At 41.3% G+C, this 23,170-nt stretch overlaps 1 protein-coding gene across 21 annotated transcripts in view; it reads left to right on the top strand.

The window, feature by feature from the left end:
* The window catches only part of TENM2 (teneurin transmembrane protein 2), a 1,486,671-nt gene that overhangs the window by 1,449,920 nt on the left and 13,581 nt on the right, over window positions 1–23,170 (top strand). For all 21 annotated transcript variants that reach the window (XM_053288965.1, XM_053288966.1, XM_053288972.1 and 18 more), the window contains 2 exons: window positions 3,108–3,283; window positions 8,291–8,526. In XM_053288965.1, the coding sequence (XP_053144940.1) occupies window positions 3,108–3,283; window positions 8,291–8,526 (412 nt within the window). The remainder of the gene's footprint in view (window positions 1–3,107; window positions 3,284–8,290; window positions 8,527–23,170) is intronic.

The following is a 23,170-nucleotide window of genomic DNA, read 5'->3' as shown; positions in this document are numbered from 1 at the left end:
GAACAGGTGTGTCTCTTTTCATGGATCTTACTGATAAAGTTGCATTATTATTTTCTGGAGCAGATGGTGAGCAACCTGGCAATCTTTGTTTGCAAGGCTGTCTTACAATATTCTGGTAGTATTTTCCATCTACGAGAGCATTGAGTAGTTCGGCGAACAGCAGATCATATTCTAGGAAGAACCAGGGTTCTGTACCACATGATCCATTCATATTGGGTTGTGGTTGTTGTTAGGTTTACAAATAACCAGTTTTCTAGCTGACTCTGGTCAGCTAAAGAAAGAAAACACAGCTGTTAAAAATATTTGTCTTAAATAGCAAGGATTTCTTTCTTTTGAAATCAGAAAGCCTATGAATAAGGTAACAGCTAGCAACAGACTCACACAGGATAACATTTGAGGCAGACCTGAAGGTGGCCCCATTAGATATCCTGCAGAATGAGGTGCAACTCTCTTCCTATGGAAAAAGACCCCTTATTCTGAAAACATCAAGTAAGTTTGAATTTATGCACTGATCAGAATGCTGTGGATATGGATGGTATAGAACCTTACCTATTTCCACATTTCCTGCAAATAAATGGCTCTCCACCATTTCTGAGGTAGTAACTCCTCCCAACCACTCACCAGTTCCCAGGAAATGTCCTGCTCTATGCTAGTTATTGCTTTACAAATGTATTTGCAGCTGTCTACTGCCTAAGTCCATGGAATAATTAAGTCACATTGTTGAGCATCTAGCACATTCTAGTCAGGAAGGCTCTTTCCCTCCTGACTGCTTGACATGGATGGATGACAACCATGTTTGCAGGGCAGCAGGTACCATTCCCCATTTGCCATTCACTCTGCTCCTTACCTGTCCCCCAGACAACTCTGCACAGCTCTGCCTGGATGGACATACACGATGGGACAATTAGTGCTCTTTATTACCCTTGTCACTGGAAAAACAGAACCAGAAAAAAAGAATCAGCTGCTGATCTAGAGTTAAGAAAAATCAAAGCAATTTGTACCTAATGACTTCTGCCTTCTGCCAAATGAAGCAATTGTTGCCATATACATAGCTTTAAATTGCTTTATTAAAGCCAGTTGTGCCACAAGAGAAAACATTAATATCTGTATTCCCTGAGCAATAATCAGAGCTTTCTCCCACTTCTAAAATAAATGCCGCCCTGCCCCCTCCGTTATTCTTTGTATGAGGCTCTCCCTCTGCTAAATGATATTGCTCATATCTGAACCCCTTTCAGCTTCCATATTCTAGAAAGGGAAACAGCCTTGAGGCTATTTCTGAAAGGCCTGGTAAAGACATTTCAAACAAAGAGCCTTCACAAATACATACATCAGAACTGACTCCCACAACTACTCTAACAATCCATTTGCTTTTGTGAATTGCAGTATTAAGCAGGACTTTTTGAATAGACCCCTGACTTTCTCTAGAGACGTTGATGGCATGATTGGTTTAAGATGGAGCATAACCAACCACCATTCTGGTACAACATTGCCAAACAGGCATGGAGCCAGAGGCACTTTCTCTCTCACTCACACACACACCCCCATACATTTCAGAGAAAGCGTAATTATTCTACTGGTGCTCCAGTGTATCTCTGGCCAGCGTATTGGTTCCATGCATTGGCTTGGTTCACATGCAACACCAAACTATGGTTTGGCATTACATGCATGAACCTTGGGCTTGCACGGTCCCTCTTCCCTCCTCTGACGTGTTTTGATTATCTTGTTTTCTCTGCAAACCATAGTTTAATTCCATCCAGACTGCCAAACTATAATGTGCACTTGCCGTCCAAACCAGAATGGGAAAAACCACAGTTTGATCATAGCAATTCTGCTTGCAGGTGTCAAACTATGGTCACATGGCAAGTTGTCCTTTGCCACAAATGGCAACTATGGTTTGTCACAAAAGACTGTGTGAGGGCATGATAGGAGGAGGGAGCACATGAAGCCAAGGATTGCACACATAATCTGAGCCAATCCATTGAGTGACTGTTGTTTAAAATAACTAATGTTGACCCACTTACTTGGGTAGGCATGCCAAAGGCTCAAGTCCTTTTACTGAAAATAAAATTTTAAAAGGGTGACTATTCTGTGTCATAATTTACATTTATATTCAATTTTGTGCATTACTTAAAGTTCTTAAAATACTTTGCCTTTTGCTATTTACCCTTAAATGTATCAAAGAACAGCATTGGACTTTTCTGAATGTCCCCTTCGAACTGGCACACCTGCATGAGGCATATTACAAAGACATTTGTAGACAGACACACTTTGAAAACTTGGGTTGGTTGTAAGATTAAATGAGTGGTTTTCCTTTCCATCTTGCTTTTTCCCTTTTTAAAGCAGCTATTGTGGGGGGGCCATCACAACTGGGACCACAGCATGATGGGATTTTTAACCTCTTCTCCTGCACTGCAGTTTGCAAATATCACCCCTGGGGAAGTTGCTTTATGCCTCTGTGCTGCTCTTGGCACCAATTGCAGTTTCCATCCCAGGGCAAATTCCAGCTTTGTGGGGAGGGAGAGGGTGGTTTTTGTTGGACTCTGGAATGGAGGGAGGGGTTAAAACTCTATACATTCTCTCTCTCTCTCTCTCTCTCTCTCTCTCTCTCTCTCTCTCTCTCTCTCTCTCTCTCTGTGGTCCCAATTCTGATCTTCCCTGCCACAACTGCTTTTTAAAAAGAAGAAAGATAGATGGAAAGAGGAAATAACCTAGTTCAGTGCAATGTGTAATTTAACCCTTAGTTGCTTCTTACAAGGGAAAAAGGCAGAAAAAAATGAGGAAGGTTTAGGTTGCCCACTTTAATTTTAAAAGATACGAGAGAAGGCATCCCAAAATATGCTAGACCCACCCAGGCTGTTTAGGATTTGTGTCTTCTTTCTGGTTCTGTGTTTGTCATGCGTACCTGCGGAAAAGATATTTCACATTGTTTGTCTTAGATATAATTACTCCCCTGCCCCTCTATTTATCTATCTATATATAAATTCTCTAATCTCTAGATTTTAACATTGCTATCATAATTTTTATTTATAGAAAGTTTATGAGTGTGTTGGCTTAGATAAATCCTAGACAAAATTATATATGTGGGACTTCTTTCTTGCATCTTTTAGCTATGACCATGAAGGACGCCTGACCAATGTAACTCGCCCCACTGGTGTAGTAACCAGCCTTCATCGTGAAATGGAAAAGTCTATTACCATAGATATTGAAAACTCCAACCGGGATGATGATGTCACAGTAATTACCAACCTCTCCTCTGTGGAGGCCTCCTATACAGTAGTTCAAGGTACAGAAAAACGCTTCTCAGAATGCCTGCATCATCTGTCAAATGCACACCAAAATATCTCTTCTAGATCAGTCTCATAAAACTTTACACAGTTGTGCATGAACAAAAACAGTGCCACAGTGCAGGCACAGGAAGCTTCCAGTATCTATGCCACTGGATCTCTTCAGAATTCAAGCTTTTCTTTATTTTCTAAAAGTCATCTAATAATCATCACAGTTCAGGAAAGAACATGTAACGCACCCACCCAAAAATCTTGGAGGAGAACATGGCTATTTTATATTACCTATACCTGAATGATACAATTGCATCTTTTCACTCTTTTGCATGACCTGTAGATTATGCCAGTTCAGTAACCAGATAGTTAGGAACGATATTCATATTTAAAAATAGCTTTTGCCCACATTAAATATCATGACAACAGTTTTCTCAAGTTAAAAAAAATGCTACATCCATGTTTTAAAAAACAGTATTCTGTCACTTATGAAACTCCCCAGAATGTAAGAAAAGCCTCCCTAAATTCCTCCCTGACCCTTGCTAGTTTGCATGTTTCAGTTGGCTAGGGTACACAGGGCTTACCCAGCCCTGCATTTTCTCAGTCATTGCAAGACAATATGACTTAACCCTTCAAATGATTATAAATGCTGGAGATCCAAATAGCAGCCATGTGAGGTTTTTAAGAAGTCATTTATTCTCTGTGGACAAACATATTTATTCTTTGTGGACAAGCATATGTAAATTACACCTTGCAACTTTCTAGAACCAGCACCTGGGAGCTGGTGCTCATGCCCCTTCGGTCCAGAGAGGGTTTTTTGTCTGTTGTGTGCACTTCAGAGGGAGGGAGGAAAAACACTTTCCCATTCAGTTCTCTTTCAACTGCTGCTGCAATAACAGCATTGCTGAGAACTGTATCTGTGGAGATTCATTCTCTGTTTAAGCCCCTTCTCACTTTTGTAGCTTAGTTTGCCCCCTACACACACCTTAGGACCCACCCCCCCAGACACAGCCCTATGGCACAGTGGATCTCATTTAAGTAGCATTTTGGATGTGGTAGAACCAATATAGGTACTGCTGATGGCCATGACTGCTGGTTCATCTGCCTAGGAGAAGGTTACAAAGTTTATGCTGTGCTCATTGTCAGAATTTACTAAACAAGTAAGCAGGAACTATTCTTCACATTGTGGGCTGTGAATGAATTGTGGGCTGTGAATATCTCTGGAAAGCAGATTTGCAGGCCTCTGGTCTTATGGCTGTTGAAACTATGTGTACAAGTCCACCTCTCTGGTAATCAGTCTCTGTACTGTTGATGACCAAATTAACCTCTGGCCCCTACACCACATCAGCTTCTGATAGGTCCATTTTAAGCAGCCTCAGAAGCCAAAGCATTATGTCCATAAATAAAAGGATTGAGATCAGAACAGGCAGTCTTCAATCCTGCTGGGAAGTTGAGGTTAAAAAATGCTACCTCCATGGGCAATTCAGACAAGCAACAGCTTCCACACCAACTACTCCATCTGTCTAGGAACCCAGCATTTCTTTTGAAGTGCAAGTATTGAGCTTACAGTGATGAAGGAGAGATTGCTTCATCACTACTACTTGCTTCCTTGGTCCCCATGTCACTCCACTGCTCCACTTGGGCCACTGCTGACAGATTGCTGTGCTTCTGCTGAAAGGCATGACATTTACTTACTTACTGTATTTACTTATTTACTTGCTTACTCGACATATCTATATACCACCCCAAACCCACATCTCTGGGTGGTTTACAATAAAACAATAGAAATTAAAACAAGATTAAAATATTTAGACAATTTAAATGTTTTAAAAACAATGCTAAATTGCATACCTCTGATTAAAAGCCTGGATGAACAGGCAACTCATGAGGCACATTGAGATCTTTATTCTGAGACTACATTCATTAGGAAGACCTCCTAACTGCCAGGGCTCCCTTGTCATCAACATCCTGGCAATATCCTGCAAGTACTTGGTAGATGACAGTGGCAAATATGACCCTGAATAGATATCCCTTCTCTGGTTGGTTAGCTCTCCTCATCAGGATCCATATTTCTGCCCAGGAGATCTGCCTGTATTTTAGGGTGGTGTCTTTGTTTGCCAAAGCAATCAGTACTTCCTGGTATGGGGTGGACTGTAGCATCGACTCAATATGCTTCAAGCTATTCCCTTCGACCTCTGGAAGCCAGACACACTTCTTTCTTGAGCCGTGAAGCCCACTCCAATAATCAATGGCACTTGAAACTGTTGAGAGAGACAGGTGCCCATAAACATGCTTGACATACTAGTGGTTTGGTAGGCCTGCCTTCCATACATCCATGGCAAAGTGGAGCAGAAACCAGGTACTCTTGGCTGTGTCAACGGACTCACTTCTCTCTTTTTGCACAACTTCATCAATTCAGCTCTTCCATTACCTCAGTGCAGTCCATTCTTCACCTACACGCTGAAGGCATTGTTTTCCTTCCTTGGCATGTTCACTTGGCAGCTATGTATCTAGCCTCCAGTTGAAGAGCATTTTGTATTTTCTCACCAGTTGGTGAAGTGTATTCCTAAGGGTCTTGGTAATCTTTGATCTTCTGAGACAGCTGACACATTTGTCTTATAGTTTCTTGCCATAGACAATCTGAATCCATGGCTATATGTGACCTCACTCTGTTGTAAGTGAAACCCATGTTTTTGGTAACTATTACCTCAGCCGAAGGAGCAGCAAACAGTGTGCCTTGTTCTCTGACCCACCATATCTTCACAAGTATCAGGATAAAGTTTTCTTCTGGCTTGATACAGTATTTCATGTCTGCTTAAATTCATCTCACATTCCCATCTTGGTCACGGTTTGGTCCTTCCAGGTTTTTCGTTTCCCCCCAGACCCTGATGCCAAAGGCATCTTTCACTCATTGACTGTTCAGAGGACCTTGGCCTTCTACTTTTGCAGGACACCTGCATTCCACAAGGAGATACACAAGTATTTGTCTCTGTTGTGATGACCCATCCCACCCAAGAGGGGTCAGGATGTTTCTTTCCAGCAGCTCTCTCATGCTGAATTGTCTCAAACTATGTACAAACTGTCAACACCGCCTGCTCCATGTGCTCTTAAATAGCACTCCTACTCTGCTTTTTCTAGATATATTTAGCTTTGAAAACTCTGCAGCACAGCTAACCAATCCAATTCATTGTGAAAGCATTGTAAAGCATTGCACTTTTGATATATAGTAAGGTCTGATGCAGCCTTTTCTGAGGACACCAGCAGCACACATATCCTTGGGAAATGGCATGCCAGTCTCCTTTATGTGTGCCTGTGTGGAGTCCAAGAGGAAGAAAAGCAAGAGATTGCTCCTTGCAACTGAGGTTCTTTCAAGAAGTGTGCAGTCACACAACACGCTCCCTTTCTCTGTTGAAGGTGTCTCCCATTTTCAGATGGGAAATATCTCACTCTCATTTCTCAAGTGGGACTTTTTAATGTTTTGACACATTTTTAATTATTTGTTGGATTATCATTTTATTTTATAATTTATTTTATTGTTACTACTATAAGCCACTCTCGTCATTATTCTGGTAGAAAAGCAGAATACAAATAACCTCAGCTCATGGCATTTATGAGGGAACTGAGGGGAAAGGCATTCTTCTTTCCTCTCAAAGTGTGCGAAACAATGGAACTGCTCTTCTTTTGAGAAAGGAGGCATGAGTGCCAGATCCTGAGCTTCCGTTCAAAACCATGCCTAAAGCATGCACCCTAGAGATGAAAAACCCATCTGTGTGACTGCACAGAAGGAACGTCAGTTACAAATCAGCAGCCCTTTTTACTCCATGAGCTCTCTCCTCCGGGTACATTAAAGCATTGGTGTGGACGCTGCTCCCGCTCTTTTCCTTTGACCTACTTGCCACTAGTCTAAGACAAAGTGTGAGCTCCCAAGAGAACTTCCTTGCTCCTTCTGCTTGAGAAGGCTTAGACTGTCCTGATTTCTTGACTTAAGAGGACAAATTCACAGCATAGACACTGTGCAGCAGAGATCTGTAAAGGAGTTAAAGCCTTCGATATTGAATATGCTGTGACACCAAAGCTGCACTGAAAGGAATGTTCCGCTGATGTTTTTTAAATTAAGAAATAATGTCGCAGAAAGCAAACATTGTCACAGGACAATAGCCTCTTGACATATAAATGTCAACATTTATGGACTATTTTTCTGAGTTCCATTGTCTTTATTTCTGTGCTACCAGATGATTAATTATGTAGATATTTTCCTCTGACAAAATGATAGTAGATCTTTGATGGCAGCTGTTCACTGTACTGTCTCACTGCAGAAACTCCTTTTTTATTGTTTTAGAGAATGGATCTGTTTGCATCCACCAGTCAAGAGAATAACAGTGTCATAAACATAAAGTTTTATTTTTGTTACTTCTGTCAGTCAGTAAAAGGCCAGATGTCTAGTTGGCTTTCTTCAAGGCAGAATGAAGAGCGACACCCACACAAAAGACTGCCTGGCAGCTCATTTTGTGTGAGCATCATGCCTTAAGGATTGAAACCTAATCTATAACACTGAGCCATATATCTACTAGGGGAGCTTTGAAACCTAATTCAGGAGAGAAGAGCGAGTAACTTGCTCACTTCTGACAAAAGGCACTTCCTTTTTACACTCACAAACTGAATAGATTTCTTGTTGACCCACAGCTTTAATTAAAATCCTTATCCCTCCAAGTTTCTATCAAATTAGATATACATCCACATAAATTATGAGTATAAAAACATCAATATACATTCTGATTTATAATAAGGACCAAGAGAGAAACAGAACTGTAATAAACTGAAGCATCTCTGCAGGCTTCCAATATTTAATAGTATTATTCTTTATATAAATCAATAACATTGCAAATATCCACCTTATCACCACACAAGTGGTAACTGCAGGCAAAAGCGCCATGAAAACCTAATAATTTAGGCAGTCTGTTTTCTTTATGACTAATGCAGTGGAGTACTTTTTTTCCCCTCAATTATTGCTCCAGATCAAGTGAGGAACAGCTATCAGCTCTGCAATAATGGCACTTTGAGGGTGATGTATGCCAATGGAATGAGTATTAGCTTCCACAGTGAACCGCATGTGCTAGCCGGTACTGTAACCCCAACAATTGGACGATGCAATATTTCCTTGCCAATGGAGAATGGCTTAAATTCAATAGAGTGGCGCCTGAGAAAGGAACAGATAAAAGGAAAAGTGACTGTATTTGGAAGAAAGCTCAGGGTAAGTGCAAGACAGACTTCGAGATACAATCTGTTGCTCCAGAAGTGAACTATTTTCAATCCTAATATGCGATAACATTTATTTCATGAAAAATATGGAAGTATGAGGTGTTCCCGTGTTAATCTGTGCTCAGGATTAAATGGACCTTATGGAACATCAGGACCAACCTACACACAGAAATGGGAAACCCAAAACTTCAAATACAACCACACCTGAAGCAGAGGTGGGGAGGGTGACATTTCAAGCACTAGAGAGATATATGGATGGGTGTGCGGAGCCCTCCCACTGGCTGCTGCTCTTACCCAGCCAGCCAGCCACCAAACTCCTTTTTCCTACTACTAGGCTCTGGATATCAGCCTGATTGGGATTGTAAAGAGAAAGATGGGCAGAATGGCCCTGCACTTGGTGAGTGGAACTTTACATTCCACCACTTCCCTGACTGGGGCAGATCTGTGTTTGACATCGTGTTGTTTAGTCCGGGACTCTGTGTGGGCAAGCTATTGTTAGAAGCATTCTACAGATACTGGCCAGAATAATGGCATAGGGCTGTCGGCCGCTAAATCTCCTGGATTTCTAGCAAGATGGGAAACCTTTAATTTTAAAATATGGTTTTCCACAAAGACTGCACCTGTTGTTGCTATGTCATTTCTGCATCCATCCCACTGGATACAGTCCACTGGTACCCCCATTGTCTCCACTGGTTGGTATTCCTTACCTTACCGGATAACAGTGCAGTGTTGAACAGCAGATTGTCTTGCAGAGGTGGGTCTTGGTCACATTCTTTATCTTGCAATCCTTTATCAATGCAGTTCTTTATGATGGAATGGCATTTAGTTGCTTCTTAGCTTCCAAAATCACCTTGAGAAAAATTCTGTAATCAAAACATGTTGGGAACTTATTTGATAAATAAAGAACGCCAGTCCTGTCAGCTGTTTTCCTCCTATGTGCATCTATAGCTATTTCTGATTCCCTTATATAACACAAATCCCATCACCACACTTTATAAACATTGATTTCTCATGTAGTTGCATTTACCCTCAATAAAATAACGGATGGCAACTGTGCAGGGGCATTGCTAAGTATGTAAACAAAGTCAGTGGTGAGCATCACCCCGGAGTGCGGGGAGAGGCCTGGGACACCCAAATAGGCATTGAGGCATATGACCATTTTTGCTGAGGACTAGTAATGCTGATGTGTAGGAAATTTCTATCCACTGAAAGTTCTTAACATTTCTTTCATTAAAAGGGTTGCGTACCTTGCTAAAGCCCAAAAGATCAATTAAAAAATGCTAGCAGCAGGTGGGTGTTACATCAGATTTTATGCCATACTAGCCTAGCACTCGGCCTTCCTCCTCCACGCTTGCTTCCGCTCCATTCCTGTCTAACAACTGAAGATGTCAGACTGAGGAGGAGGAAAGCAGTAATGGTGGCTGGTGTTACCTGCTAGCAGGTAAGATCTGAGGGGCGGCAGGAGGCAGCAAGCTGGCAATCTGCCACTTGAGGTGACCACCTTACCCAGCCTGATTAGCGAGCCGGCCATGCCTTTGGTAGCGCAGTCATCTTTATTTCCCATGCCGTATTCTGGAATACTGGAATGTGAGGGATGCCTGCTCCCCGTACATCCTCCCCAACTCAACATCAGTGAGGTTCAGGGACGTCCTGCACCACTTGCCTCTACCATACTACAATCCTCTCCCATTTACCAGTAAGTAATGTGGAGCCTGGTGTACAACGTTACTACGGTATCTAGTGCTGTTCAAATACCACTCCATTGTACCCAGCCTCTTCTAATTTTATTCAGGTGCAGGATGTTGGTGCACATCATCTTTCTTACCTTGCTAGATCCTACCTCACAAGCAGTACTGAGTACTGCATTCTTAAAATGTTCTTTTTTATGTATTAAAAACCCCCACCTTATTTGCTAGCCAGAGAACATGAGTCTGAGTGACACTACCATTTTACATTCTTTCTGGTGAATAGGTCGCTATTTTTTCTGTGTTGCCAATAGTGTTGTATTGCTTGTAATGACAAAATCACATGCTCCTGTATTTTGCAGAAGGCAAGAGTATGCGTGGGGGACCACAATGACATTAGGAATTAAAACATTAACATCTAGATTACAGGCTATGTAACTGATATGTGTAAAATGCTATAAAAGCTAATGATTAATAGCAATCACCCCAGGGCTTTCCCCCTGCTTGCATGAAATCAGCTCTGTGGTTAGACTAGACTCTCCAAATAATAAGTAAGGCCCAAAAAATAAAACGGCTATAATCCTGACTCTGAGTAGTAAAACCTTAATGGAGGCACTTGTGGTAATTAGCAGAAGTTAAACGTACAAGTCTTAGAGTTGGATTCTTGCCAGAGTTAGATTTTTTTTTGCACCATGTATATGCAAATCAAAACACAGCTTTATCTATCAACACCTCAGCATTTAATTGTCTTGTGTTAGTTCCTGTAACAGTAATCACATATCCATTTAGCTCTTTTAAATGAAAATCACTATGAGATTATAACAGGTTGAGTGGACTGAAAATGCAATTTGAAAACAAGAGGGAAAGCATTGAATGTATTTGCATCTCATTTATTTTATTTCAGCTTTTTTCAAACTGCCTAGTGAATGAAATAAGAGCAACTGCCCTGTAAAGCAACAATTTCAGCTATTTTAAAGCCAGATAAAGTTCCCATTGATGTTGTAATTATAGACCTTATTCTCTGGTGAATGTTGATGCCAAGATACTTGCATCCATCTTGGCACAATGGCTTAACCTATGTATTTTTGCAATCATTCATCCCTCTCAGGCTGGTTTTATTAGAGGTCGAAAGGGATCAGAGCATCTTAGGTTGGCCTTACATTCAGTAGCATCCTCAGAGAGTATATCTTCTTCCCATCTAATTTTGTCCTTGGATGCAGAGAAAGCTTTTGATAAAGTGAAGATTAATTTTCTTAAGTCTTCTCTTCAGTATTTTGACTTCCATGAAACTTTTACTAAATGGATTGACATTTTATTTGTTTGTTTGTTTGTTTGTTTATTTAAATACATTTTTATACCACCCAAAACGCAAGTTCTCTGAGCGGTTTACAAAACAATAAAAACAGCCAATAAAAGATTAAAACATTTCAACAATTAAAATTAAAAGTTTAAACTATTAAAACACAATTTAAACAATTAAAACAGTATCTAATTAAAAGCCTGGGTGAACAGATGCGTCTTGACTGCCCTTTTAAAAGTTGTAAGAGATGGGGAGGCTCTTATTTCAGCAGGAAGTGTGTTCCAAAGCCTTGGGGCAGCAATGGAGAAGGCCTGTCCCCGAGTAGCCACCAGACGAGCCGGTGACAACTGCAGACAAACCTTTCTAGAAGATCTCAATGGGCGTTCATAGCGAAGAAGACGTTCTCTTAAGTTCATCTAAGTCTAGAGTATTAATTAATGGGGTTTTATCTTCTAGTTTTAATTTACTTAGTGGTACTAGACAGGGTTGTCCTCTTTCTCTCCTGCTTTTTTGATCTATCTTTTAAACCTTTAGCTATTGCTATTAGGCTAGACCAAACCATTTCCATTATTCAGATGGGTGGTGAGAAAATCAAAATCGCTTTGTATGCAGATGATGCCTTGCTTTTTTTTGTCCAATCTTACAACATCCTTTCCTCCCTTAACTACTTTAATTACTAAGTTTAGGTCCTTATCAGGTTATATGGTGAATTATCAGAAATCTTTGGCCCTACAACTTGATGCGTCCCCTAAAGATCCTATATTAATTTAAATTTCTTCATTAAACAAACTGAGATGGATCTTAACTATTGGGGAAAGCTCCAGTTTAGTTTTTTTGGGGGAAATTAATACTCTTAAATCTTATATTGCCCACAAATTTATATACATTATTTGTTATGTGGGTTGCTTTTGTATATTCCTCCTTATTATTTTAGGAAAGTGGATGTTTTACTTAGATCCCTTTTTATGGGGTGAAAACAAGCAATCCAGAATTTCTTATAAGAAATTACAATTGCCTTTAAAGAAAGGTGACTTTTTGCCCAGTTTTCAGATATATCATTATTCCTTTCTTATTTCCCAAGCTCTGTATTGTAGATAGCCCAGTGAAATGTGTGAGGCTCCATTATGGGCAAAGGTTGAAATTCAACAATTGACATCTCTTTTTGGTGAAGCTGCACCAGGAACTAGATATTTGAAACGTTCTATTTGGTATAGTCCATCTATTTTGGCTGCAAGATCTGCATGGAAAAATATATTGTTCTATTTCCAGACTTGTCTGTTTGCACAAGAGGAGTCAACGTTTTGGGGAAATCTCCAAATAACTATTGCTGGAAGACCTGTTGGCTGAATTGGGCTAATAATAATATATATTTTATATCCCAGTTAATATCCTCTGCTTCTGTTTTCAAACATCTTTAAAAACATGAATATGATCTAAAATCAAACATTGCCTGGCAATATATTCAGCTAAAACACTGGTATATCCAAAAGGTTTAGTCCAGATGCTATTAATTCTTTGGAAGCTCCAGATATTATCCAAGTCTACTGTCATATTGATGAATCTGATCAGGGTCATAAAATGCTTTACAACTTTATTCAAGCCCACATAGCACCTCCACTTGATTCTTAAAGAATTAAATGGAATTTGGAATTGAATGTTTCGATCTCACATCAATGGGGTGTGATTTTGGCTGAAACTGCCAGAGTATCTTATGATTTGAAGCTTATGTTAGTCCAACAAATAAAATTAGTTTTTCGTTCTTATTGGACTCTGATTAGACTCTGTGAATGTGGGTTGAATAAATTTGACAAATGTTGGTGATGTGGGGAAGGAGAGGCAGGTAAATGACTATGTCAATTTAGTCATAGCAAGGGGAAATTCTCTAGATCTTATTTCAGTTTTGTTGGGATTGCCTTCTGATGTAGAAGGAATAAGCCTTCATCAACGTAAATGGCTTACTAGGGCCATTCTGGTAACTAAACACATTATTCTACAAAATTGGAAATGTAAATACCCTCCAGATATTGAAAAATGGGCCTTTGATTTACTAACTTTAGCAACCCATGAATGTTTTTTTTCCCAAAGACTAGATCTTGTTTTGAGTTTTGGGGACTATTTGCATTGTAAGTGTAATGTATGTAGTTTAATAAAATATTTTTTTTTAAGTAGTAAAGGAGCAGTCGAGAGGCAGAAGACACTACTCATGCCAGCTGCAGACAGCTGGGGCAAGCACTCTTCCCTCATAGGGACTAATGATGAGGCTACGTGGTTAAGGAAGATGTCTCAGTGCACCTTTGATTTGCCTCACTGAACGATGACTGAATAGAAAGTTAGATTCACTTATTTCCTGCCAACAGTTGCATGAATTGATACACTGGATGTGAAAAAAAACCAAATAATGGTTTGGGTTAACAGGAAGCACTTAATCTCTAGAATTGAGCAGCAGGTATTCTCAAATTTGCCTGGAATTAATACTGACAGGGAAGTCCTTTGCCCTGATCCAATGTTTAGAGGCATTTGGGTTCTTCAGTAATGAGGGAAATGTTCTCTGCACATGATCAAAAGTAATATTTTCTTACTTTATAAGCTGTGCTGAGCTCAGACACCAAAAAGCAGGTTTTGGTGTCTGAGCTCTGAATTATCTAATGTGTTGGCCTTCTGGTTTGTCTTTCAAGCATCAGGGATAGAGATTTTTGTTACACAGTAGCAGACAAGCACACTCAGTTGTGTTCTCCATTTTATGAGCATTTCCTCTCTTTTCCTGGTAATGGTACTGGGGAGTGAAGGAAACATGACTAATGAAGCTTGAGTGTAAGCTGCAGAAGGGCACAGGACCCAGCTACAGTGGAAACTTCTTCAATGTACCTCTGTTTTGTTTGAGCTCTCAAATCTTAATAATAATTCAGTTCTTAACATTGTGCTGCCATCTCATCTGGTTTGGTCCTTGCTTGGAACTAAATTGCACTAAAATCACTGGCTCACATATTGCTCAATGATCTGCAGGCATTGATTTTGCATACTGTGGATGTGCTGCGTCTTCTAAATACAAGTTGCCCTACAGCATTTGTACAAACACTGAAATTGCGCTGAGTTGCATAATAGTAGACCATTCTTTCCAACGGCCATGCGATTGTGCAACTCCCTTGTGTGATTTTGGCACTTGGGCAGGTGCACTCCGGCACAATTGGCATTTGGAAGATGCAGCAGCAGCCACAGTGCGCAAAACGCCTGTAGAACACTGCACAGTCTGTGAGCCTTTGACCACAATCCAACAACGACATTGTGTACTCTTGACCTTCATGGCTAATAAAAGCTGCCAGGGAGGGGGCAGGTAGATAGTTGGAGGTGATTATCAATGCCTTATTAAGGGAGGGCAAGATGCCATCGTGCCTCAAGGAGGAGATGGTAAGACCATTATTTTAAAAGCCCTCCCTTGATTCCTCCAACCTGGACAACTATAGACTGGTCTCTAACCTGCCTTTTTTGGGCAAGGTGATAGAGTGTGTGGTGGCGTCCCAGCTGCAAAGAGTCTTGGATGATATGGATTATCTGGACCATTTTCAATCTGGCTTCCGCCCCGGATGTGGGACTGGGACTGCCTTGGTCGCTCTAGTGGATGACCTATGCCGGGAACTAGACAGGGGGAGTGTGTCCCTGTTGGTTCTGCTGGACCTCTTGGCATCATTTGATACCATCGACCATGGTATCCTTCTGGGCCGCCTCTCGAGTATGGGAATGGGAGGTACTGCGTTGCAGTGGTTCCGGTCCTTTCTTGGAGGGAGGGTCCAGAAGGTGGTGCTGGGGAACTACTGCTCGGCTCCATGGCCATTGGCCTGTGGGGTCCCGCAGGGATCAATCTTGTCCCCCATGCTGTTTAACGTCTACATGACACCACTGGGAGAGGTCATCCGGGGACTTGGACTGAGTTGTCAGCAATATGCGGATGACACTCAGCTCTATCTCTCCTTGTCACCTGATCCTAGGGAGGCGGTAGATGTCCCGAATCAGAGGCTGGAGGCTGTGATGGGTTGGATGTGGGCTAATAAACTGAAATTGAATCCGGACAAGATGGAGGTAATGGAGGTCAGTAGGAGAGCCAATTGGGATGAGGAGATTTTACCGGTTCTGGATGGGGTTGCACTCCCCTTGAAGGAGCAAGTACGCAGCTTGGGGGTATTACTGGACCCGGCTCTGCTTTTGGAAGCTCAGTTGGAGGCGGTGGCCAGATGTACCTTTGCACAGCTTCGGTAAGTGCGCCAGCTGCGTCCCTTTCTCGAGAAGGCAGATCTGGCCACAGTTACCCATGCCTTAGTCATGTCAAGGCTGGATTACTGTAACACGCTCTACGTGGGGCTGCCCTTGAAGACTATCCGGAAACTGCAGCTAGTGCAAAATGCGGCAGCTAGGGTTTTATCTGGAACTGCCCGGTGGGAGCACATCGCACCCATTTTGAAAGAGCTGCACTGGCTACGAGTTTGTTTCCGGGTCCAATTCAAGGTGCTGGTTTTGACCTTTAAAGCCCTTAACGATTTGGGCCCGGGATACCTGAGGGACCGCCTGCTCCCAAGGGTTGCTGCCTGCTTGACAAGGTCATCTGAGGGGGCTCTGCTCTGGGTGCCGACAATGAGGGAGGCTCGGTTGTCGTGCACGCGGGACAGGGCCTTCTCTGTTGCTGCCCTCAGACTCTGGAATGCTCTCCCGGTGGGTATCTGCTCCTCAGTCTCCATCACAGCTTTTAGAAAAAGTGTAAAATCTTGGCTTTTTGCCCAGGCATTTATTTGATTCTCTGCTGCTGCTCTTTATAGTCTGTACTACTTTTATGCCTTTGTTTTAAATTTTTTAATCAGATTTGTTTAATATTTTTTTCACTTAATATTTTAATTGTGTCTTTTTTACCATCTTGTGTTTAAATTTTTTGCTGTAAACCGCCTTGGGATTGCTTTAATGAAAGGCGGTATATAAATTTAACAATAAATAAATAAATAAAATAAACTGCAAATGGACTGATTTCAATGAGCTTGAGCGCACTTCTCTGTGTTGGTTTGTAGCCATGTTGCCTCTGAGTAAATAAATTGAGAACTCCTAACACATAATTAACATGTAATATGACTTACCATAACATTCAGAAGTGCTCACTGGCTTACGTGGATTTTATGAAAGCATTTCTCAACGTTGGTTTGCTCCATGTGCAGAGGCTGTGCGCCTATGACTCTCAGATGTTGGAGACAAACATTAGAGGATGGCTAGCCGGTACTGCAGTCAGAAAGCTAGATTACATGGATGTTGGTGTGATGTAGCCACTCTTACATTTCTGCCCAAGATTGCCATCTGTACTGGCTATGTTATCACTACCAGAAGAATCTTAAGGAAATAGAATTATAAGAGGCTTGCTGCAAAGTCCAAAGCTGGGAGAGACTCTTGTTACACCATTAGCACATTGAGAGCAACGGCCTCTGCTGCTGAACATGCTCTCTGAGATGGCTGAGCATGCTCTCTGAGATGTAGTTGTTTTTGCCTGATTCTGCCTACATTGTGTAAAGTTCCGCTTCTCATTGATCAGGCAGGAAAAACCACAATTAAGCCTGTAGAATGAGATCTATGGTGTAATTTTGTTATGTGGAGTTTTCATAAAGCATTAATCTCTAACAAAACAAGTTGACAGCAAGAAATGGAATGCTGTATAGTCTATTTTGCACAGGCCCCGGTGAAGATTTCTCTCTTTTGTAAACACTTTAATGTTTGCTGGAAAGGCAGTAAGGACTCTTAGGAAAAACCTATTGTGACTTACACAAGCATGGAGGAACAGGTGTGTGTGTAGGTAGCAAAATAAAAGCAAAATAACTTGCTAGATCGTCTTAAGTCATGATATTAGTAATAATGTGTTTCTGGTTCCCAGAGAGAATAGGAGTTAGTCATTTTGTTTGGATTGCCATATAATTACTACAACATTGCAATTATAATGTGTGGTGCTTCTTACTCTGTTGGTTCAACACAAAAAGGGTTTCGGAGCAGGTGCTTTGTATTTCCTGAGTAATGTTTGTGAGCTCATTGCACACATGCATTTTTTAATTGCTAGAATAATGTTTATAGATTTTCGTCATCCATATAACAAACATGATAGGGCTTTGTCTACACTTCCAGACAGAGAACCAAAGAGAAGAGGCAGTTACGTGGCAAATGTGTCCCAGGGTGATTGTAGATTACGGCTACCACATTCATTGAAGACAACTCCTGGACACAATCCTTAAAAAGAGGGCATGAATTATAAAATCCTACTTATTTGGCCAGGATTGGAAAGAGGGAACTCCACAATGGAGATTGACAGCTGTTTCATACATTTTTCCCTATAGTGTCTCAAGGGAGCTGAGATTTCGCATAATGTGTCCGAAATATGATAGTTTGAGCCTGGTCATTTGCGCCTCAGGTGAAAATTCTGGATTGATTTGTTCTATGATCCATTTGTTTGTTTCCCAAAGTTCAAAAGCATTAATACTTTTTTCTGTCCTGCTTCTTCAAAGTCCAGCTTTCCCACCCATAGAGTGTCACGGGAAAAACCATTGTCTGAACAATTCTAATCTTTGTAGACCAGGTGCGTAAGAAGGATCGGGCAAGGGGAGACAGTTGTCTGGGGGCCCCACTGCCTGGAGGGGCCCCCCAGAGGCACCTCACGTGACTCCCCATTGCCCCCTGCCCAGCCCCAAGGCCCCTCAGCCACTTGCCCTGTTCGCCGTCTCTCCTGCTTGTTCTCCTGGCCCGCAATGGAAGCAGCAGACAAGCTGCCAAGAACTCCTTTTCTCCCGCCTCTCAGCTGATCGGCGGGTGGGCGGGGCTTCCACGGAGGCCTCCGTGTAGGCCGCAGTGAAGCCTGGACTCCAGTAGGGCCCAAGCAAGCCAGGAAGGAGGAGGCAGCCAGAGTGTTCTCTGCAGCAGAAGACCCCTTGCTGCCCTGCTTAACCCAGACCAGCATTTGCCAGGTAGAGTGTGAACTCCTTTTTGTGGTTACCTTTCCCGCCCGCCCCCCCCCCCCCCATATATAGGGATCTGCTTGCCATAGGGCTTGGATATGGGGGCGGGGGGTGAGGGACCGAGAAGTCTCTGAATATTTATTTTGAAACAGCTTGGAAAATTTGCTGACTTAAAAAAAACTATCTAAAAAGTCCTATAAGTGGCTTGTTTCATGGCCGAAAATTACAAAAACTTCTGGAAGAAACATTATTATATTTAGTTTATTCATTCATTCATTCATTTATAAATGCACTTATGTTCAAGTTGTTTTGCAACCCAGAAGGTCTGAGTGAGAACTGTGAAGCATGTCTTGTGCTTTTATTTTATTTTATTTTTCTTGTGTGTGAACTGCTCCCCAATAACTTGCAGGGACTTCAGGGTCAATCTGGCCAACATGTGAATGCAGCACCTCTATTCCAGAGGAGATGTGTGTTAAAGGGCTTTAAAAGCCTCCTGTGAAAAACCTCCTGGAATCAAACTTGACTGAATTTCTTCAGAATTCTGAGAAAACAAACATAGGCTCACCCTGCATGGTTGAAAGTCTCCTTTGCTAATCTGCAGCGAGGGGCCCATTTTAATCATTCATCTTTCTAGTGTGTTCTAGGCATTAAAAGTAAAACAAATGTATAGTACTCAATGTATATCACTATATATTGTGACGTGTGCGTGTGTATATTCAGTGAAATGTATTTCCAGGCAGCATACTTATTTTGGAATATCAGACTTAAATCCTTGGGGGCCTGGGATGTGCGGAGGCCCTGGACTTTGAGTGGGGGGGGGGCATTTTAAAATCTCATCTCTGGGCCCACTCCAACCTTGCTACGACCCTGTTGTAGACATAGACAGGTCACGGCATCTAAGTATCCTTTCCAAGGCCTTCGTTGCAACCTTACCAAGTTGCTAGTCTGTGGTGTATTTCTTGACTGCTGGATCCTTTACTGTCGGTCGATCTTAAGAGGCAGAAGTTATCCACCACTTCAGTGTCTTCATTTTCAGTTCTGAGACTGGTTGCTGTACCCATTGTCATTAGTTTAGTCTTCTTTACATTTAGTCATAGTCCCATTTTGTTATTGTGCTCCTTGACTTTAATTAATTACTAGAGCTTGAAAATCATCTGCATTCTCAGCTATAGTGTCATCTGTGTAGCGCAGGTTATTGAAGTTTCTTCAACTTTAAAACCACGCTCAATTTCTTCCAATCCAGCTTCTCCCAGTACATATATATATATTCAGCATATAGGTTGAATAAATAAGGAAAAAGTAAGTAAGGCCTTAAAGTAAGAAAGAAAGAAAGGACTCGTCTTACTCCTTTGCCAATCTGGAACCCGTCTGTTTCTCCATGTTCCATCTGGACTGTGGCTTCCTATCCTGTGTATAGGTTTCTCATGAGAACAGTGAGATGTTCTGGGACACCCATTTTCCTAAGGATATTCCACAACTTGACATTGTTGACACAATCGAAGGCTTTTCTGTAGTCAATAAAGCAACATATTGACTTCTTTTTGGTATTTTTTGGCTTTCTCAATTGTACAGCATGCATCAGCAATAATATCTCTTATTCCTCAGTCTTTTCTGAAACCGGCTTAAACATCCACCATTTCCCTTTCCACATAGGGCTCTAATCTGTTGAGTGATCCTGAGCATTGTTTTGCTAGCACGTGACATTAAGGATATTGTGCGATGGTTTGTGCAACCTGTTAAGTCTCCTTTCTTTTACTATGGGTATCTGGACTGCCCTCTTCCAATCTGTTGGCCACTGTATCGTTCTCCAAATTCGCTGGCATGGTTTGGTTAGAGCCTTGACTGATTAATCTTATGTTGTCTGACATATTTCTGTAGCTATTCCATCAATTCCTGTAGCCTTCCAACTTGGTAATGACCAGAGTGCTGATCTTCATCTTCCCATACTAGAGGTTCTTGCAAGTAGGGAATATCTTCTTTAATGACAGTTTATGAAATGACCATTGTTGGACTTGAGACGTTTCAATTTTTTTCTTCTATGCTAGGGATGTACCCGAATCGCAGTTCAAAGCATGGTTCAAGCACAGTTCGGATGTGGCGTAGGGAGCGCTTTAAGAAAGAGTCCTTCCCTGCTCTACACCACCCCATGCAGCTTCCTGCTGGGGCAGCACTCACAAAAGTACTCCCACATAGTGCCAGCAAGCACATGGTGTTTGCATAAGGACCTGCTCTCCTCTTTCTTAAAACTTCCCCTCATTGCTTCCAAACTGTGTTCGAACTGTGGTTTGGGCACATCCCTATTCTATACTTGGTGTTCCCTATTGCTGCATTAAGAGGACCCTTGCTAATTCTAGAGATGATCCAGCAATTAGGGAAAGGGCTCTATTGAGCCATATATAGCTGGTCAGCCTAGCCAGTCAGCAGCACTGGTGCCATATGGGAATTTTAAACAATGACACCAGGTAGCTACAATGTCAGGAAATGTCAGAAATGTCAGGTAGCTACAATGTCAGAAAAAAAGGAGGAGCTTTCCTATTCTATAGAGTACAAATTAAGCCCCCCTCCTTGTTATAGGGTGAGGCTCAGGTGATAAAGCTGGTAGGCAATAGCAACGCAAAACTTTTTATTTCAAAGGTTTCCAATGTTTTTAACCGTTGCTTCCCATTCCTCTTCCTAAACTAGCCAGGAGACTGAGGCAATTCTGCTTGCCTGAAGAAGCCAAAGCCTAATTTGTATCATAGCTGTTTACTATTGCTAGCATGTGAAATGCATGTATAAGTAGCATGTATAAGTAGCAAAAAATGACTTTTTCCTAGAAACAGCAAGATATTTATATAGCCAGTTACATGGCTGCTGCTACTTGAGAGTGGCTAGACACATGTTTAGTTTATTGGTGACACACTTGCCTGGCTTTCCTCAAAACCTCCAAAGATGTCCGTTGAATGAATGAAACTGATAGATACTTCTCCATGTATGGCAGCCAGGTGGCTCTTATCATTCTTTTTTCATTCCTTGAAGACTATGAGGAGGCTTGGTAAGGGTGGCTCATACTTAATAGGACACTCCATATCATTAAATACAACTCCTGTACTGTTCCATACTAACATAGTATTTTTATTGTGTAATTGTTTTATATTTTTATACTGTTAAATGTTTTGTAAACCACCTTGAGGTTGTTTTCATGAAAGGCAGTATAAAAATCTAACAATAAATAATGTCTGATCTGTTGTCAATAATAGCAATTTATACAGAGAATTGGTTTCAGTTCTCTTTGTCAATAGACATCAGCAATCCTCTGACTAGGAAGGATTTGCCAAAGGCCTCCCTCTTTATTGATGCAAGCAGCTTTGGAACTTTTCCTTTATGGGGAAAACTAAAATTTTGGATTAAAAATGACTTTATTTAATTATTTATTTTTTAAAAGTAAAATTCCATTTTTAAAGCTACTGTCTTGCTTTCAAAGACAGCCTATTTGGCAAAATCGAAACCTTTTCTGGGAAATCTTGCATGAATAGTGATTTTTACGACTTATCCACAGAGGAAATGAGAGCCATAGTAAAAAGAGACCTACTTCATTGAGTGGAAAAAATCAGAGTGAGGAAAATGAACTATAATTAAAAATTATTTCCTTCTAAACACAGAGTTGTATTAATTTTAAAATTGCTTTCTCTGTAACTGAATTCCTGCAGAGTGGGTTGGGGTGGGAATTGTGCTCACCCTTGCTGTGAAAATAATTCAGACTAACTTTCATGTCCTCAAGAAAGGCTTGGGGTCTATTTCCATATTGTTTGATGTGCTGTTTAAATTTGGATAAGAGAAATGTTTCTTAATCAAAGCTACTGTAAAATATAAGCTGAAGAACAAATTCCCAGGAACTGATGAATACTTTTAAAGTAGTCACTGCTGTCAAAAGATATCTAATTTAAAGACTTCTACTTTATTAATGGTGCATTCACAATTAAATTGCTTAAGAAGCTTTATTAGATTACAGTGTTGGCCTGGATTCTTTGGTCCGTCTCCAGTGAATGCAGTTATTTATCTTTGATATTACAGCATTGGATGTAGCACATGCTAAATTTTAGGCTACTGTAACTCCTTGTTCTTATTTTTGAAAGACCCTAAAGTCTCCAGCATTTTACATTCTGTGTGTTTATTGTATGACCTTCGAAAAGCTGTATCTGAAGAAAGTGACAGCTGCCTATAAGAGGAGAAAATGGTATCCATTTGGCATAGATGTTAGTGACTACGGTCCAATTCAGAGTTTGCAGCTGCCACATGAAAGCTGCTGGAAATGCTCTGGCATGTTGGTAGCTCTGTTTGGAGGGCCATAATGTTTGAAAGCTGCTTACAATACACATCAGTCATCTCCGGAGTCTTTGCATGCTGCTTCATATCCTTAGGCAGAGGGGCTGACATAGCCTGGAATGGTCTGCATGCATTTAGTGTGATATGGGCACTGCTGTATCTTCCTAATGCACATTGCAAAAGTGCAACTTGTGCAAATGCTGAAATTCCACAAGGGGACTTGCTTTCATTGGAAATAATGGCCATGCAATTGCACAAGTCCCTTGCATTAGGAAGATACAGAAGTACTTGTGTATTACACTAAAAGGAAGCAGACTGTTGTGTGGTATGTCAGCCATTATTGGTAGTCACCAGCTGGTAGAGGAAGAGAGGCTCTCACAA

This window comes from Hemicordylus capensis, chromosome 2 (genome assembly GCF_027244095.1).
Source record: "Hemicordylus capensis ecotype Gifberg chromosome 2, rHemCap1.1.pri, whole genome shotgun sequence".
Taxonomy (NCBI): domain Eukaryota; kingdom Metazoa; phylum Chordata; class Lepidosauria; order Squamata; family Cordylidae; genus Hemicordylus; species Hemicordylus capensis.
Note: the sequence above shows the minus strand (reverse complement) of the source record. Positions and strands in the feature narration are given on the sequence as shown.